This window comes from Sorex fumeus, unplaced genomic scaffold (assembly GCF_029834395.1).
Source record: "Sorex fumeus unplaced genomic scaffold, SorFum_2.1 ptg000043l, whole genome shotgun sequence".
NCBI classification, from domain to species: Eukaryota; Metazoa; Chordata; class Mammalia; order Eulipotyphla; family Soricidae; genus Sorex; species Sorex fumeus.
The window spans coordinates 18,250,653-18,270,104 of record NW_026606100.1 but is presented as its reverse complement, the minus strand read 5'-3'; the positions used below and the strand labels follow the sequence as shown (position 1 = coordinate 18,270,104).

General features: G+C 42.4%; 1 protein-coding gene across 1 annotated transcript in view; it reads left to right on the top strand.

Annotated features, from left to right (window-relative positions):
• CCDC6 (coiled-coil domain containing 6) overlaps nucleotides 1-19,452 on the top strand; it is a 151,133-nt gene that overhangs the window by 90,139 nt on the left and 41,542 nt on the right. Inside the window, exon 3 of the mRNA XM_056120529.1 lies at nucleotides 8,912-9,040. Coding sequence (XP_055976504.1) covers nucleotides 8,912-9,040 — 129 coding nt within the window. The remainder of the gene's footprint in view (nucleotides 1-8,911; nucleotides 9,041-19,452) is intronic.

Genomic DNA, 19,452 nt, shown 5'->3' with positions numbered 1-19,452 from the left:
TCGATTTGAATGATGGTCACTAAGAGTATTCCTTTTATTACTAGTAATTGTATCCTTTAATTTGCCTTGCTGTTTAGCTTCTCCTGCAGGTTATTTGGAGAAAGAGTCTGTAGAGGAAATACAGATATTATTTATCCGAACAGCCTTTGCAATCATAAGGTGTTTTCCAGATGATCCAAGTAGAATTTGGCCGTGGTTCTTACTGGAGCTAGAGCAAGCAGATTCTTTATGAATGACAGAAAATGCCCCCCTGTCCTCCAGGCCAGGATGACAGCATATGTTGTGAGAAGGAAAGAGACTTTAAGGCAGAGATGGAGGCTTTTATCCTGCAGCCGCCTCTCATGTGTCTGTGACTTTGGGCAGATGTTCTCTCTCTCTCTCTCTCTCTCTCTCTCTCTCTCTCTCAGCTGTAGTTTTCTCCTCGGTAAAGGGTGTATGATAGTATCTGTCATAGAGATGGTTGTTACGCACAGTGATAGACCTGTGCTTAGTACATAGGAAGTACTGCAGTTTTGGCAACTTTTAAAGCTAATTTAGGGAAAGGTTATGGAAGACACCTTGACATCAAAATACACGTGAAGTACAACGTGCTCACTATAGCCACGTTGTGCTGAAGGCATGTGGGGGAAGGCGCCGTGGGTGTCCTTTGAGGTCCTTTCAGTGAGTCGAAGGAGAGATTGAGGCATCTTAGAGGACATAGCAGAGCCAGCTGCTGGGGCAGGAAATGTGCAGCAGCTTGTGTTGGAGTCGTTTAGTGTGACTAGCAGGGCTACTGTGTGAAAATGTGAACAGAGTGGCTGCTAGAAGGGCTTCCCTTCATTTTCTTAATTACCTTCAGAAAAAAGTCCTGGAAGTCCTGACGCCAGAGCTTATAAAGAGGAGATATCTGCCCAGAGTCACAGAGATGTGAGACTTGGTGCCACGATGAACGCATCCCTCTCTGACTTCAAAGTCTTGTTCGGTTCGGAGAGAGAGAGGGCGAGAGGGAGAAGGAGAATGAGAGAGGAGAGAGAGAATGAATTAATGTGAACTAGCAAAGACAGCTGGGAGCATCTTGTGTTCACTCTCCATTGGTGCTAAGGAAGCTGGTGATGAGTGTTCTTCATTGAGGTTCTCTGATTTCCAGACTGGTAGTAATGGTTTTCCATATATTGTAAAGCATAGAACCTCAGTGAACAAGATTCATCAGCAAGATCCACTAGCAAAGTTTAGGGCACCATCTTCTTAGGGCTCCATAGCTCCTGCTATGACTTCAAGCCTCTTTATACCCTATAGCTTCTTGCCTCCCTGTGCTAGTGTTAGAAGTATCTGATCACAGATTTGGGGTGCTACATGTTGAATGTAGGCCCCAGGTAATTAATGCACCATAGAAATCTCTTTTCAGTTTCAGTTTGTTGCCCCACGATGGGGGTTCTGTCTTGGCACCTACTGTCTCACTTCACTTTGTGTGGGTGCTGTTTTGTCCCTATGGAAGCTTTGTGGGCAAGGGCTTCAGATGACTTTTTGTATTTTCTTTGATCCACATTTGGTGTAGGTTGCTGTGATTGTGGGAGGATTTAAATGGACTACAAGTTTGCTTTGGGACTCCATATTTAATCATCCAATGTAAGTCTCAGAGTTTAGTTTCAGATTTATAGTTGTGTTTTGCCTGTGGCCTTTTTAGTTAATGTTTCTTATGCTGAGTTCCAGGGAACAAACCTTCATACAACCCCAGTTCCACTAAAAATGTGCCGCCGGTGAATCTTCTGTTAAGTAATGTGATTTCATTTTCAGTGTTTTGCTTTTTTGTTAATGCTAGTAATGTAATTGCCTAAGATTATGTACTCATCATAATATTTGAGATTGACTTTATAGTGTATAAAAATTTTGAAAAAAATTAAATCCACTGAAGCATTTTGATTTAGACTTTTTTTTTGGGAGGGGGGTGTCACACCCAGCTAATGCTCAGGATTACACCTGGCTCTGCACTCAGGAATCACCCCTGGCGGTGCTTGGGAGACCATATGGGATGCTGGGAATCGAATCTGGGTTGGCTGCATGCAAGACAAACACCCTATCCACTGTGCTACTGCTCCAGCCCCACTTTAGACATATTTAAAGCAAACATGAGCTATAGGTTTTCTGTCAAACATATTAACAGAATTTGCTTGACTGTTTGTTGTTCTTAGTTTAAATGATTTTTGTCCTAAATCTGAGGTTCTATGACCTTTCTGGAAGATTTAGAATTGCTCATAAAGTTTAGGGATGTTGATTGGAAATTAAAAATTTCTGTCCAGATTTTTAAAATTTTTAAAAAATTTTAATGTAGGAGTATTGCTATTTATTCAGCCATTGATTAGGCTGATTGAATTGGGCATGAACTCCACTCTGTCCAAATTTTATACCAATAATTAAAGATGTGAACTCAGAAAAGAAATTGGAGTTCATCTGTAATATTTTTTGTTTTGGGGACCACACCATAGGTTCTCGGGGCCTGCTTTTGGCTCTGCACCCTTTTTTTTCCTTTTTGGGTCACACCCAGAGATGCACAGGGGTTGCTCCTGGCTCTGCACTTAGAGATCACTCCTCGCGCTCGGTGGACCATGTGGGATGCTGGGAGTCGGATCTGGGTTGGCTGCATGCAAGACAAATGCCCTACCCACTGTGCTGTCTGTCTCTCTGGCCCCCTGACTCTGCACTTGAGGGCAATTCCCAGTGGTGTTTGAGGGACCATGTGCCCAGATTCAAACCCAGGCCTCCATGCAAGGCATGCACTCAGCCTCCTGAGCTATGTCTCTCCTGCCTCTCTGATAGCTGCATCAGTTTGTGCTAGCTTTCAGGGTTTTTTGTTCTTCTTTCTTTCTTTCTTTCTTTCTTTCTTTCTTTCTTTCTTTCTTTCTTTCTTTTTTATTGATGGTATCATAATCCTTATAGAGAGGTGGGATCAGAGAAAGAGTACAGCGGGCAGGGCATTTGCCTTGCACATGGCCAACCCCTGGCATCACATATGATGCAGGGAGTGCAGAGCCAGTAGGAAGCCCTGCATACCACCAGATGTGGCTGAACAACAAAACAAATATGCCTGTGAATATAGTGTTCAAACCCTGTTGGAACAAAATTTTTTTTTTCTTTTTGGGTCGCACCTGGCGATGCACAGGGGTTAACTCCTGGCTCTGCACTCAGGAATCACTCCTGGCGTGCTCAGGGGTCCATATGGGATGCTGGGAATCGAACCCGGGTCGGCCGTGTGCAAGGCAAACGCCCCACCCACCATGCTATCACTCCAGCCCGCAAAATAATTTTAATTTACATGATAACTATGTGAAATTAAGAGTTCGTGAATATTTTTCTGCCAAACTGCTGAGGCAAACTCTGTGGTTTATTAGTTTCTCAAGATCCTTTCCCTAGCTCAGTCGTTCATCCTGACTTATCATTGGGAAGTGCTTTTGTATATAGCATTTGATTTCTCTTTTGTTTTTCTCCCTCTCCCTTCCTCTTTGTTTAATTTTTATTGGCAGTTTCTTTTTTTCCCCCCCAAGGAATCTAGTTTCTAGTGTTCTGTTCAAAACCTCCATGCCTGGCATCTGAATTGCCTGTCACCTGAGCTGGCAGGACAAAGCAGGGAAAGTGGTTTGCTTCCGCTACAGTTAGATGTCAGGATGTCTTGATGGTTTCTGAATGGGCTGCTGTAACCCAGACTTGAGGGCTTTACCATCAGGTTTTTCTTAGGGTCTATCTCTTGAGAGGAAAAAGCCTCTTAAAACCAAGACTTTATAGATGTTATTACCAGCTTAATCTGTATTCTGAAAGAAAACACCTAATTAGATATTGGCAGTGTTAGACCATCTGTCTAAACATGAGCACTTTCTTGTAAGCCAGTGAAAACCTTACCTTTTGCTAGGTTAACGTTCTGTGACAAATGCTGCCTGGTGACTAAGAGAGTTTTCAGTATTAGAGCACATCATTCATTGTCTTAAATTACTTCAGGGTAAATGTAATGTTTTCTAAAGGGAGGTCTTTCAATTTAAAAAAAAATAAAGCTTTGAAATATTATAGGAAAACATGGATACCATTCAAACAGCCGTATGCAAAGAGCTTACGTGTTTTAAGACTAAAACCATCAAGTATTAAATAGTTCATAAACGAATTAAGAGCAAAGATAATTTCTGATTATAGATTTCACCTCTTACATAGACCTGCAGATATGAAACACAGCTATTGTTCATGTAAACAAAAGCGATAGATGCTGTACTTGTTCTTTGCACCCCTCAACCCCGGTTCCCCCCTTATATTTATTCCTTGTATCTGAAATGCTGGCAATTCTTGTTCTTTATCCTTTCCTCGAAGGTGAGGTTGTGTGTGTGTGTGTGTGTGTGTGTGTGTGTGTGTGTGTGTGTGTTTTAATTAGTACTTGATCTCGAAGAACTGAAGTTTTAAAGAACTAGAGTATTCAGTATGCCAAACACAGTAACAACAAGTCTCACGATGGAGACGTTACTGAGCCCGCTGGAGCAAATCGATGAACAACAGGAGGACAGTGCTACAGTGCTACAGATAAAAAGAGATTTTTCACTGTAAGCACCTCCTTACATCTGCTTCTTTCCTGGATCCCTGCAAGACTGACCAGCTTTTTTTGGACTTGCATATTGAAAGAAGTTGGTGGAAAAACACCATCATTTAGTCAACATTTCCAGTCTTAGACAACTGTGTTAGATTTCAAGCACAATCACCTCCCCTCCCTGCCCCCCAACACACACACACACACACACACACATACACACACACACACACACACACACACACACCCCTCTTAACCAAGTGTTTAAGTAATTGGAAATTGTGTCAGATGTAGAATAGGTTAAGTGTGGCTATTTTGAATTTGATCAAGGCCAGTTTTCAGTTTTGCATTGCATTCTGTGCTGGATTTACAAAGTCACTAATGCAGTTTGTAATTTATAATTGGGTCATACTAATGACCAATATATATTTTTATACATATTATTAAGTTTTCATGCACAGTTCCTGGCTCAAATCTTAAAAGAAAAATAAAAGGCTTAGAGTCTCCTAATTGCTGAGAGTAATAGAGGCATCTTTTGTTACCTGAATATAGTGAACCTTAAAGCGCCTAAGGCTGGTGCCTGGTTTCCAGGACAATCAACCTTCTGGTTGGGGGACTGAATTTCTAGGTTTATCCCCTCCTCATTTTCCACAGACCTACGAAGAGGGAGAAGAACTAGAGCTTGAGTTCAATTGGTAAGGGCCCAGTGACTGAATCTCTCAGGCCTAGATATTGAAACTTCCATAAAAATCCAAGAGGAGTTGTGATGTACTTCTGGATCTGTGAATATATGGAGATCTGGGGAGCTGCACTCCTGAGACAGGATATAGATGCTTACCATTTCTTTCCTCACACTGAGGTCACAGTAGGCATGAGCACCCCTGAATCTGAAGCTGACTCCTTGCTGGCTTCCTCAGGATTGACCCAGTGGGCAAGCACTGGTCTGGGGTTCAGAGACAGTTGACTCATACGCTGTTGCTTTTTTTTTTTTAATTTTTTATTATTCATCGTGAGGTACAGTAACAAAAAAATCTCATATTTGAACTTTGATCATACAGTCATCAAACACCCATCCCTTCACCAGATCACACTTTCCATCACCAAAATCCCTAGATTTCCTCCCCCCCCCATTCCACACCTCCCCCTGTCTGTATGGCAGACAATTTGCAAAATAATATTTCTCAACTTTAGTTACCTTTGATATTTCAGTACCAGTCCTGCCACCCCTCATACTTGCCGAAAATGCAATGCTAGACAATGTGTTTTGTATTGCTTGTTATGGATATATTATAATGTTGTGAGCGGCCGCGCCCTCAAGGAATTCTAAGATTTTGACAATTAAGGGTCTGAAGAAATCACTGCAGCTGTTGCTGGGGTCCAAGATTCGTTTGTGTGTCTCTGGATCGTGGCTACATGGGAGCTTAGGTCGATGGGGGCAGATGTGACATCATCTCAGCGTCCCATGGGGGCGGGGGGAAGGAGGGCCCACTCCTCCCCTGTCCCTCGAAACTTGGGATTTGCCATCACTGCGAACTCATACCTGGTGCTTCTCTCTGGCTTCTAGAAAATGGTGACCGCTGGAACTCTTAGAGGGCTGGCGGAGGGACAACACCCACCCCCGTCCGGAGCAGCCCAGCGGAGAAGGCCTTTTGCAAAGTCCAGGACCATCTCTGTTGCAAGTTGCTCAGATCCGAGATTCATCTGTGTGTCCTCACACTGTTGCTTTTCAGCTGAGGTCTCTGTATTGAGAAATTGACCATGGGGTGATATATCAGCCTAATGCACTTGAAAGACCAGTGTCAGCCTCTGTGTGTGTGTGTGTGTGTGTGTGTGTGTGTGTGTGTGTGTGTGTGCGTGTGTGTGTGTGATCAATAAGAAATAATAGGAATAAAGCAAAATTATTAATGAGAACTCCCAGTCTTTATTTGTCCACTGATTTCTTTCACTCCCTTTTGGTTCTGAAGATAAAGATACATCAAAATAAAGCCAGAAAAGTTTTTTACCAGGAGCTAGTACAGTGGGTAAATTGCTTGCCTTGAATGAGTTCAATTCCTGGCATCCCATATGGCCCCCTGAACATCACCGGGTGTGCCCCCCACCCCCATAACAAAATAATAAGTTTTTTTTCCATGCAACCATAACTATTTTCCAATTGTTTGAATCAGTGTGCACTTTAAAAAGCACATAGCAAGTTGGAAAAAATCATATTCTGCTTACTTTTGCTAAATCATGCCTACTCGTCTACTAGAAATAGTATTAAGAATCGGGGCTATCACTGGCCAAGCAAGTGAAAACAGAGATAGATAAATGGGACTATCTTAAACTAAGAAGCTTCTGCACCTCCAAAGAAACAGTGACCAAAATACAAAGACAGTCTACAGAATGGGAAAGGATATTCGCCGAATACACATCTGACAAGGGGTTGATATCCATGATATACAAAATACTGGTTAAACTCCACAAGAAGAAAACATCCAATCCCATCCAAAAATGGGGCAATGAAATGAACAGAAACTTTCTCAAAGAAGAAATCCGAATGGCAAAAAAGCACATGAGAAAATGCTCTACATCATTAATCATCAGAGAGATGCAGATCAAAACCACAATGAGATACCATCTCACACCTCAGAGACTGGCCCACATTCAAAAGAACAAAAGCAACCAATGCTGGCGTGGATGTGGCGAGAAAGGGACACTCCTTCACTGTTGGTGGGAATGTCCACTGGTTCAGCCCTTCTGGAAAACAGTATGGACGATTCTCAAAAAATTAGAAATTGAGGTCCCATTTGACCCAGCAATACCACTCCTGGGAATATATCCCAGAGAAGCAAAAATGTATAGTCGAAGTGACATCTGCACTTGTTTGTTCATTGCAGCACTCTTTACAATAGCCAGAAACTGGAAGAAACCTGAATGCCCAAGAACAGATGACTGGTTAAAGAAACTTTGGTACATCTACACAATGGAGTACTATGTAGCTGTTAGAAAAGATGAAGTCATGAAATTTACATACAAGTGGTACAATATGGAAAGTATCATGCTAAGCGAAATGAGTCAGAAAGAGAGGGATAGACATAGAAAGATTCCATTCATCTGGGGGATATAAAGTAACAAAGTATGAGATTAATACCCAAGAATAGCTGAGATCAGCACCAGGAGGATTACTCCATAACTTAGAGGCCAGCCGGATATCCTAGAGGAAAGGGCAGTTCAGATAGAGAAGGGAGCACCAAATAAAGGATGTTTGGAGGATCCTCCCAGGAGGGGAGATGCATGTCGAAAGTAGACTATGGACTGAACATGTTTGCCACTCAATGCCTCTTTTGCAGACCACAACACCCAAACGGAGAGAGAGAACACAGGGGATTGTCCTGCCACAGAGGCAGGGGGGGATGGGGGTGGGAGGGATATTATCCATGGTGGTGAAAAACGGGCACTGGTGGAGGGATGGGTATCTGATCATTGTATAATTGAAACCCAAGCACAAAAAAAAAATTGTAAATCTACAACTGTAAAAAAATAAATAAATAAATAAAATCAAAAAAAAAAAAGAATCGGGGCTAGAGAGATAATATAGTGCGTAGGGCACTTGCCTTGCATGTTCCCAAGCTGGGGTCCATCTCCAGCACCCCCACATGACTCCTCAAGTCCTGCCAGAAGTGAACCCTGAACCCAAATAATAATTTACTAAGTTTTTTTTTTGGGATTACTGATCTCTTCCCCCCTGTGAGTCGTATGTAAATCTGAGTAAAGTAATTCAGTTATTAAAGCTGAAATTTTTCCTTAATACTAATTTTTATATTCATTGTTTAAAAATTACCAAACAGTAGACATTGAAAAGTTTTCATCCTTTCCTTGTCCCCTAACCTCTCAGAACTTCCATACAGAAGCAACCATGTATATGTTTAAAATTGATTTTTTGATTTTCTTTTGTTTGCTTGTTTTGGGGCCACACCTGGCAATGCTCGGGGAATCTGCATTCAGGAATCACTCCTGGTGGTGCTTGGGAGTGATACGGGATCCCGGGGATCACACACGGGCAGCTGTGTGCGAAACAAGTGCCGTACCTGCTATTCTCTGGCCCCCTAAAAGTTGAAATCTGCTTTCAATTGTGGCTTGAAGCTCATATGTATGGATTTGCCTTCTCAGTTTTTGGCTTTGGGTTAAGAATGACGCAGTGCCTATGACTTTATACCGTAATGTTTGGTTGTAAGCTAGAAGCACCAGGTAGGAAAAATTTACTAGGTGTATATTTGGATATATTGGAAGAAATGGCTTTTATTACACTTGTGTGCAGGTGTCCCTTCCTTCGTGTCACCTGCGTTTCTATGGCTTTTGAGTATCTTGACGTCTCCATCTTTGTTCATTTTCCAGCTGCAGCATGAGAAAGCCGAACTCGAACAACACCTTGAGCAGGAGCAGGAATTCCAGGTCAACAAACTGATGAAGAAAATTAAAAAACTGGAGAATGATACGATTTCTAAGCAGCTTACATTAGAGCAAGTAAGAATCGATAACTTCTCCCACATGCATATTTCTCCCCCTGTGGTATCAGGAGCTTTGTTTACTCTTTCCAGCTTAAAGATGATGAATATAAGTATTTCAACTTTTTCTTCCTGCAGTGGTGACTTCATTTCTGAAGTGAACAGTGGAAGGCCTGCTTAGTACCTGGTCTCAATCTCACACTTTCTCCTTTTCTGGTTTTCTTTTTTCCCCTTTTTAAACTACAATCAAGTTTTAGCAGCTACATTGTGATACCTAATCTCTAGTCAGGAAATGTCAGGTACGTTTTGCTAAGCAGGAGGGTGGTGGTATTAATCACAGGATAGTTCTGTGAAAATTTGAGTCTGGCCGGCTGTGGAACTAAGCAGTTCCTCTCAAGCATTCTTCGGAATAAACAGTTCAGCTGTTCTCTTCTTTGCTGAGCAAATTTCTTATTTGAGTTTTGCCTTTTCCCCACAAGAATGGGGGAGACTTGGAAGTCAGAGACTTGGTTGTGTGTGTATCTTGGGTCAGCCTCTTCTTACTGGACTAAGAATGAAATTCATTTGCTTCTCTGGACCTGAGTTCTTTTTTTCTTCTTTTTTTCTTTTTGGGTCACACCCGAAAATGCACAGGGGTTATTCCTGGCTCATGCACTCAGGAATTACTCCTAGTGGTGCTCAGGGAACCATATGGGATTCTGGGAATCGAACTTGGGTCGGCTGCATGCAAGGCAAATGCCTTCCCCACTGTAATATCGCTCCAGCCCCGAGCTTTCGTTTTTGGGGACAAACTAAAATCAGGAAAGCTTGCAAAGGCAATTAAGGTGGAAAGTAAGTGCGCATGATCCGTGTTTCTGTTTCCCATGGGAAACAGAAACGAACATTCTCTTGGGTCCTTGTGCTATTCCTTCTGCTCCTTCTATGCACACACGAGAGTTGGCATCTGTGCCAGACAAAAGCACCCATCTTCCGTGGCATAGATGCTTTCTAATACTTTTTTTCCCCTCAGCCCTGAAATTCTGTGAGGTGCTGGAGAGTCATTACGGTGCATAAGGCTCTTGCTCACATGATTTGTCACATGCTGCTAACCCAGTTCGATCCCCAGCTTCCCATAGGGTCCTCTGAGCCTACCAGGAGAAATTCCTTAGTGCAGAGCCAGGAGAACTCACTGAGCATTGCAGGGTGTACCCCCTCCACCCCGCAAAAAAAAAAAAAGAAAGAAAGAAAGAAAGAAAGAAAGCTTCTCTGAGACTTAAATACACCCTAGGGTACTGCTACCTGATTTCACAGAAAATTGAGTAATATTGATGAAGATTTTTCAGCTCTTTGTGATTTGAATGCTGGTTGACATTTTGATTTGGCTAAGCATTTTATTCACAGCTTTCTTGTATTAGCACCTTTGCATTTTTGTTCATGCTAGTTAAATGATTCTTAAGTCACCCTTTGTAGTTTCAGTGTACCTGAGAAACGGTGATGGGAAGGTGAGATTTGAGAAGTTGTGCTTTATTTTAAACTAAACCTAACAGACTTCCATTTTTCACGTCTACTTATAGCAAAGGGAGCAATGTTATTGGGTGATTCAGGACTGAATAATGTCCCGAAAATGTTTTTTCTGTTCTTCCAGATAAAGAAAATAAAGAAGTTCCATTTCTGAAAGTTGGCTGTCTCATACATATCCAAAGTAATTTATTCTTACTAATTATTTCTTTCTGGAATCCAGACAATATCTAAATTTAGGAGAAAATTTTTCTCCCACAGTTAAAAAAAAGAAAGTTTCTCCCTCCCCCATCCCTCCCATTTGGTTCAAATTAAGCCTTTCAAGATACTTGTTTTAGGCTCTGATACACCAATTATTTATATGATCAAGAGTGAAATTCTCACAGTAACCGTTTCCTTAAAACTTTCCTTGGTCTTGGACATGCAGGTGATGGCTGTCAAAAATTTCAGCAATTTCTTCAGTCTCCTCTAGGAGATTCATAGACTCCTTGAGGAGACATTGGGATTTGGGGCTGTGACCCCTATGGTCTTGTTGTGTCACCAGGGGGAGGTAGTGGACCAAGGTCAGAGTCCTGTCCCTTCAGTCCCTGGGAGAGGAGGTTGGACTAAAACATCCCTGAGGACTTCAGTCACTGTGCCCCTTTAGATAAAATTTAACACATAGGCTGTTTCTAACTATAGCAGTAAAGAAATGATTTTCACAGTGGAAGACATGCCTTGTTAAGGAAATAATCGCAGAACCAGAACATCAAGTCTATCTTTTGCTTTTTGGGGCCACACCCAGTGATGCTCAGGGTTTTCTCCTGGCACTGTACTCAGGAATTACTCCTGGAGTGTATGTGATGCTGGGGATAGAACCTAGGTTGGCTGCATGCAAGACAAGTGCCATCCCCACTGTACTATTACACCAGCTCCATATTGATTTATAGAGAAATTGGACATTCTAAAACCTTCCTTTCTTTTTTTCTGTATACACAGGAAGATGAAGTGTTGAATTTTACTCTTTATTTTGTTTACATATAAATAGTGTTATTCAATGTTTAGATGAATTTTTTTTTCTCTAGTAGAAATCTCTACAGTGTTTTCCATTAATGGAACCAGAGCCTTGCTTATGATGCTCCCTTGGGATGTATTTTGTTCTATTTGTCATGGTCCATAGTGCATAATATGTCCTGTATTACAGATTATTATCCGAAGGGCAAAGACGTGTATTAAACAGTATGTTATATTGATTTATAAGGAGTGCATACCTTCACCCTTCTGTGTAAAAATAGACTTTATTTTTAAAACTTATTTTAGAAGACATGTGGAGGCATTTTACCTATGTGTCTCATGTCCTACCACAGCTTTATTGGGAAAGTGTAAGTGTGAATTTGAACAGGTGATAGAACAGGTAGCCATTTGTATTTTGAAGGGCAGTGCAGTGTAGTGGTCTGTGACTTGCGCACTGGACTGGAAAGGAACAAGATAAAAGCCTCTTTTTCTCTGCTTAATGTCTGGTCTTACTTTTTAGAAAATAAGTTTGAGAAATCTGCGTGCCATTCAAATCGCTCATTTGCTTATTTTTGTTTGTTCCATTTATTTATTTTCACAGTTGTTCATGATGATTTGTTACAGACATTCAGTATTTCAACACAAGTCTCACCATCATTGTACCTTCCTGCCACTGTTATTTCAAATTTCTCCAACAACCCATTAAGTCTATCCTGATCGCAGGCCTTCAGTAATTTATTTTATACTGCTTGTTATAAATAATTTGCTAAAAGAGAGATAAAAAAATATTTCCTTAGAAGAAAATTGGTGAAGATTGTTGTTTCTCACCATGGAGCCATTAAGCCTTGTATAAGAGATTACCCCCGGAAGTGACATTTTATTGTCTCATTTTTACTTGGGAGAACCCGGCAGGCTACTGAAAGTATCCTGCCCGCACGGAGAGTCTGTCAAACTTCCCGTGTCGTACTCAATATGCCAAGTACCAGTAACAATGATGGGTCTCATTCTCCTAGCCCTGAAAGAGCATTGAAATGGCTCTTTTAAAATCTCAGGACTAGGAAGAAGGAGAGGTTACTGGAGCCTGCTCAAGGCAGTCGACGAACAACAGGATGATCAGGATGATTGTGATAAGAGATTACTAAGATTTTGTTACAGTTCAAACCTTACGTGTTTATATTTTGTTCATTGAGATTGGTTGCCTTCTCCATTACGTCCGTTCCAATTTGGTGTGTGGCTCCTCGCTCATCAGTGTTGTAGAGTTTAAGATGTCACGTGACTGCAAAGGCAGTCACAGACTGTATTGCTGTATCACTGTCATCCTGTTGTTCGCCGATTGCCTCGAGCAGGCCCCAGTACCATCTCCTTCGTCCTAGCCCTGAGATTTTAAAAAGTGCCACAGTCGAGGCTCTTTCAGGGTCAGGAGAATGAGACCCATACTTGTTACTGGTTTTTGGCGTATTGAATACACCACAAGGAGTTTGCCAGACTCTGCCGTGTGGGCAGGATACTTTTGGTAGCCTGCCAGGTTCTCTAGAGTAAGAACTAGGAAGTGCAAAATTTTTAATGGGGTGATATAGCTGGAGTCAGTTGTTTAACTGGATGATAGCTTTGGGATATGTGGTGACTCTGGGGGCTTTCAGAATTACAGGCATATGTACATCCCCAACTCCGTGAAAGCCTGGAGATTTCAGTCACAAGACCTGCATACCTGAATTTTTTAACAGATTAATTTCTACACGAGGCTCGTTTCGAGCAGTGAGGCTAGCCAAGAGGAGCATGGCGTGATTGTGGAGTGGGGAGTTTTCCAGCTGCCATGGCAAGTGCTGGGCTCCCCACTCCCCACTCCGGGCTGTCCCAGACAACTCAGCCTTGACAGATCGCTCATTTGAAAGGACAGGTGAATTGTCCTTCATATAGACAGAGCTGTGTAGCCATAACCATAACCGATTTAGAAAATGTTATTTTCTCATAAAGAAACTGTGTACCCTTTAGCTGTTCCCTTCTAGCCCCTATTCCTTAAGTGCAGTTTCTGTTCTGGATACTTCATACAAATGAAGTACTCTCTTATGACTCAGTTCTTTTGCCTGCCATACTTTTCTTAAAATCCATGCTTTAGCATGTGTCAGTACTCCATTTCTTTTCCTAGCCAACTAGTAATACATTGTATAGGTGTAACACTTTTACCCATTCTTCATTTGGCAGATATTTAGGATTTTGGCTTCTTAGTGATTCTTAATAATAAAGCGGTGGACTCGCATGTAGTCATGAATTTTAGATTTCTCCTGACTTTATACCTTGAAGCAGAATGACTAGATCACCTTTGCTTTCCTTTTGGAAAAACAATCAGACTCCCAAAGTGGCTGCACCCTACTGATTGTAACCTTCAGGGGGTAGGAAGTGTTGTCTCATTGTGGTTTATGTTTCCCCAATGACTACTGAAGAGGAACATCTTTTTTTTCTTTTTTAAATTCTCTTCCCTTTATGTTGTTGCAGTGACTGGGGTGGGGGGTGGGGTCACATGCACTTGGTGGTGGTGCTCTCACATTTGTTTGTGAAGTTTGTTCACTTGACGGCTGGGAGTTAAAGACTTTGATTGTGGTACTTACGCACATTTGTGTTGCAGAAATTGAGGGGGACATACTCATGGTTGTAGTACGCCAAAGATCATGTACTTTGTTGGAGTGGGTGTCAGGAACCCTAAATGCAGTATTGCTGGGACCATATGTCTCATTTGTGTCAGTGCTAGAGATTGAACTCACGCCTCATGCTTGCAAGGCAGATGCTCTGCCACAAAACTATCACTGGGGTCCCTGAGCAGCTATCATCATCGTCGTCGTCATCATCATCATCATCATCACCACCACTATTTTGGTATGTTAAGCCCTTCCTTTTTATTCCTTTATGAAGAAATCTCTGCAGTCTTTTTTCAGTCTTGTAATTGAGAAGGACGGGAGGATCCTAAGCAGTACTCAGGTGATCCTAATATCCCTCCCAGAGATTTTTGGCCAGTCAGGTCAAACAACTCAAGGATGCTATGCATCTCAGACTCAGGGATGCTAAAGATTACCTGATTTAACCCAGCCATGTTCTGGGGCCCTGTGGCAGCAGGGGTCAAATTGAGGTCGGCCTCATGTGGCCTCATGTGGCGTATGCACCTTAATCCCTTTACTCTCCACAGTAAAAGTCTTTAATAATGAATTGTAAGCATCTATATGTCATTTGCAAATGTTTTTTCCTGTTGTGTGGGCGTTGATTTCACTTTCTGTACAATGTCCTTTCAGGCACAGGAGTTCTTCGTGAAATCCAGGGTTTGATTCAGTTCCCAGCACATGTCTCTCTCCTCTCTTCTACTTGATCTATCATTCCAACTCTCAGTTTATCTATAGTTCATCTGGTTGTCCCTGATTTTGGGCAGGAAGAGGAGGTGCCAGGGATCAGACTTAACCACCCCCAGCTCTCTAGCACTTGTGCTTTGGATCGCTACGTCATAGAATCCATTGCTAAATAGAAGGTCTCAAAGATTTACCCTCTGTTTTTTCCCTAAGTTGTTTTTTCTTTTAACTGTTTGCTTATTGCATTTAGGTAATTGGTCAACTTAAGTTTATTTATATATGGTTTGATAAAGGGTTTCAAATTTATTCTTTCACATGTGGCCATCTCACTGGCTAAGTAATTTCCTCTTGGAACTTTACTTGCCTTGTCTGTCGAATGACTATAATTGCACACCTGATTCAGGTATACCGGGTGATTCAAATGATGCCTGCTACCTGGCCACGCAGCATGAGCTGACAGTTGCTGTTAATTGAAAAATAACCCATATTTTGAAACAACTGGTCAAATCTGTGAAGGGATAGTGGCAAGCCTTTATTCTTGTTTTACCATATTTGTTTTGAAGGTGTGAAGATTAGATTGTAAAGGCCTTTAAGAAGGCACTTGTTTAATCTTTATAAAGTTAACTTTGCCTGAGTTTGAGATCCAGTCTTGGGTTTCTTTCAGAGTGGACCTGAATAACTGACATGCCAGACTGTCAGGGTCCTTAGAGAAAGTTTCTCATACCAGTTCCTGCCTTAGGCGTGTGTAATTCAGCTAGTCAAATAGTGTTTATTCCTTTCATTTTACAAATGAAGAATTTTAACATCGAGCCTCACGGTCAGTGGGCTGTACCTGGTTCTTTAGGTGGTGTTTTGCAGCTTGTGTGTTTATAGAACGTAAGAGCTGGTAGAATATGTTTTGGAGAAGACTCCCTCTGTCCCCAGTTCTTCCCAGGGCTGAGATGGTGGCGGGAATGTTGCAGGTTTTTTTTTTTCTTTTTCTTTTTGGGTCACACCCAGCGATGCTTAGGGGGTATGGAAGCAGTGGATGCCCAGGTGCCCTGCCAGAATTACTCCTGGCGGTGCTTGGGGGACCATCTGGGATGCTGGGGATTGAACTTGGGTCGGTTGCTTACAAGGCAAATGCCATCCCCGCTGTACTATCGCCCCGGCCCAAGTAGGGGGAATGTTGAGGACAGCCAGGGGCAGGGATCAGATCTCTTCTCTCCAAAACTTGGAGCAGAGGAGGACCTGGGTAGAAGATGGTGCTTGGTGGGATTAGCCTGATGTGCTGAGAACAGCTCTCCCTTCTTGTCACACAGATCATGCATGTGTAATTCATTCATCTTAATTACTGTTTACACTTTAGCATACTGCATGCTTAATTTCAAAGGACAGGTTATAAGCAAGTATACCAAAAATGTGTTCCAGAATAATGTAAAACTCTCAGGTCTTTGCAGCCCTAATGATTAGTTCAAATCTAATAAGATGGATTGTTCGACCAGTGTGATTCTCATTTTCTTAGGGGCTTGCTCGCTCTCATTATCGAACTCTAGTAGCCACAGCCTATACATTCCAACTTGAAGATGCTTGTTCAAACATAAGGCCACGGTTATGCTATTTGATAGTCACAAATTTAGAACTTGGGATGTTTTCTTAGTGTCAAGAAATCTTGAACTGAGTGATTTTGCCAAGTAGAAGAAGGAATTTTCTTCTCTGGAGAAGGAGAACAGGCACTAAAAGGCACACATTAGCGTATTTGGTAAAAGTGAAATTCAGGTAAGCATCTAAGAGGGCCCTTGGCAGACTTGACTTTGAAAATTATCTTGTGGAAAAGTAGATGACAAACGGTGTAAACAGGGAAACTGGATGCATAACCATCATTAGGTCCTCTCCCCCAAAAAACTGCAGAAGAGATTAGTGGAGTTTGTGGTATATTTTAGCCAATGCTTAACATGATCAGCAGAATCATTCTTCATGATCCAGATGCCCCACTCCACTCCTGTAGTTGACCCTATGGAGTTTTCCTCATTGTTTCTGGAATTTGGAGTATGATCTCTTATCTGAAGTGTCCTTTTCTTCCAGAACACAGGCACCCATATTTCTAGGTTGGATTTAGAGTTGGAATGATGCTTTTGTTCATTGCATCCTTTTAAATAGACAATATCGAACTTTCAAGTTCAGGGAGACTTCCCTGGGTCTAGAACTACATTTCTTTAGAATAAACTATGTTCTCAGATAAATGGTTCGACCGCTGTGAAGCAGACATACCTTCTCTCATCTTGCCTCTCCTCACAATCCATTCCTGGTACAGAATTCTGATGTGGATGGCACAGGAGTCAGTTTACATGATAACCCAAATGCATGTCTTTGTAACTATGTAGTTACCCTAAAAATTCAAGAGGCCAGTACAAAAGCAAAACACATTTATTTTTGGGATCAAGGAGTTTACTCCTTGAAGACCACAAATTAAGGTGGGAAAACCCAAGTTGCGCTAAGAGGGACAGAATTCTGGTTTTTCTGTTGTTTGGGTGCTGGCAATTGAACCCGGGGTCTCACACGCTCGAAGTATGCAGGTGCCACCACTGAGCTTGATCCCCAGCCCGCACCTCAGAGGCTTATCTTAGAGGAAGAGAGAAGGATGACCTACCAGGGTCTGATAATTGCCAATAAAGGGGCCGCGAGACAAAACAGTCAGCTGGAGGAGGGATCACAATGGAAGAGTAGTGGAAGTTCACCTTAGTTGCTTTTCGAATAGGTTATTCTTGTTCCTTCTGATTTCTTGGATCATTGGTGGTTTTGCCCAGTCCACTTTTACAGGGTATAGTGGTGTTTGTTGTTGTCTTTTCCTGTGATGGTTTTTTTCTGGCCCCATTTTCAAATAGGTTTTGATGGTGTTAATGCCAAGTTTCCATGATAATGCTAATGGTTGGGAAAAGTTTTGTAAAACAGTGCTGTGAGCTTTTTGCGCTGATTGCTATTAACCCCTGTTTCATTTTTAACAAAATGTGTGTCACAATGGATTCATTTCACAAACCTGTAATAGCTTAATACCTCACAACCTGGAGTTTGAAAAACACGCTCATGTTCCCACTGCTTTCCTAACGTCACATCTCTGTGTACAGCATCTCACCTCTCCTACCCCTGTTCACTCTTAACAAATTCTTTTCTTCCAGCACTTAGGGGGTATGAGTGTTGGCATAGGTTCAGTCCTTCTCTTAGATCACTTTCTAAATGAACAGCAGTGAGCAGTTGTTTCTTCCTTGTAAGTTCTGAGGAGGCCTGAGGGAGAGTCGAGCCTGCGACTGTAACTCTGGGGGCTTGCATTCAGTAAGGCTCCCCAAACTTGCTGATGCCATTAATACCGAAAGTTTCCATCCTGTTTCTGTTGCCCTTTGGCCAATTTTCCAAGAAAAATGCATTTGCATATGATGACTGGATCCTCAGATACCTTTACCATCTTCCTTCACACGAGTTTGCAGCTCTTCGTTTTCTGCATCACAACATTTGCTCATGGCATTTGTGCACAAGCCCCTTTGACTCACTCTCTGAAGACCCTAGGCTGCCGGTGACAGGCCTGCATGCCACTCGTCTCACGGGAATTCAGCAGCACTGCTGTTGTGCACCCGCTATGGGCCATGCATTCGGATAACAGGATGTTAGGTCACTGGCCAGGCACAGTCTGTTGGGTCCACAGAGACCAATAGGCCAGGCACGCTGGCAAGGGCCCTCTAGTGGGGTACGTTTGTAGGGGGAAGCAGCAGTGAGAAGCACTGGTGCTCCTTGGGGACTGGAGGAGAGAAGGACTCGCCTGGGCCGGGTGGGCCAGTCTTGGAGGGAATAGGAATGTGAGAAGACACGGGCATAGCCGAGAAGGTGGGCTGTTGGTTCAGCTACTATAGATGGAGTTGAGATGCAGAGAAGAGAGAAAAGAACATTTGAAGTTGAAGCTCTCTTTGTTCCTGAGCTGAGAAACGGGAGCTGGGGTCCTCTGCAAATGCTGTCTTTGAGGGCATGAATTTGCCTTTCCAGAGTGCCTTTGGGAGTGCAGCCTTGCACTCTCCCTGAGCCAGTGCCCCTCCCCCTCGGTGCCGAGGCTGCTCAGGAAACACCTTCAGCCTTTAGGAGGCTTAACAAGCCCCCAGCTTCCAGGGACGCTTCAGGGTTGATACACTCTCTTAGACCAATGTGAGACACCTTGTATAATTGCTTCAGATGATAGAAGCTGAGGTCTAGAAAGAGAAATTTCACTATGACAAAACTTACTGTTTTAAGTGATGCATAGGAACATTTAAGTATTTTTTAGGTTCTATCGGGGGGAAAAACCATTTTAAGCTTCAGGCTTTTGGAGCAGAGAATACAAGATAACCTTTCTGCTTTACTTGCCTACATGATAGTTCATTCAAAATATAAACCAAACTGACAGCAAAACAGTCCAGATAATCTTGTGTTCTTTTGGCATACACAGCGGAGAACTGACTGGCTAGTATCAAGGATGCAGGTGTCTGCATCCTTGATTCTTATTTTTATCGCTGGATAACAAGGTATTTATTAAACTCACGGAAAGTGTGGCTCTAGTGAGTCTTGTTAGTGTCGCATTCATACTAACAGCTGCCTCGGCAGATTCTGG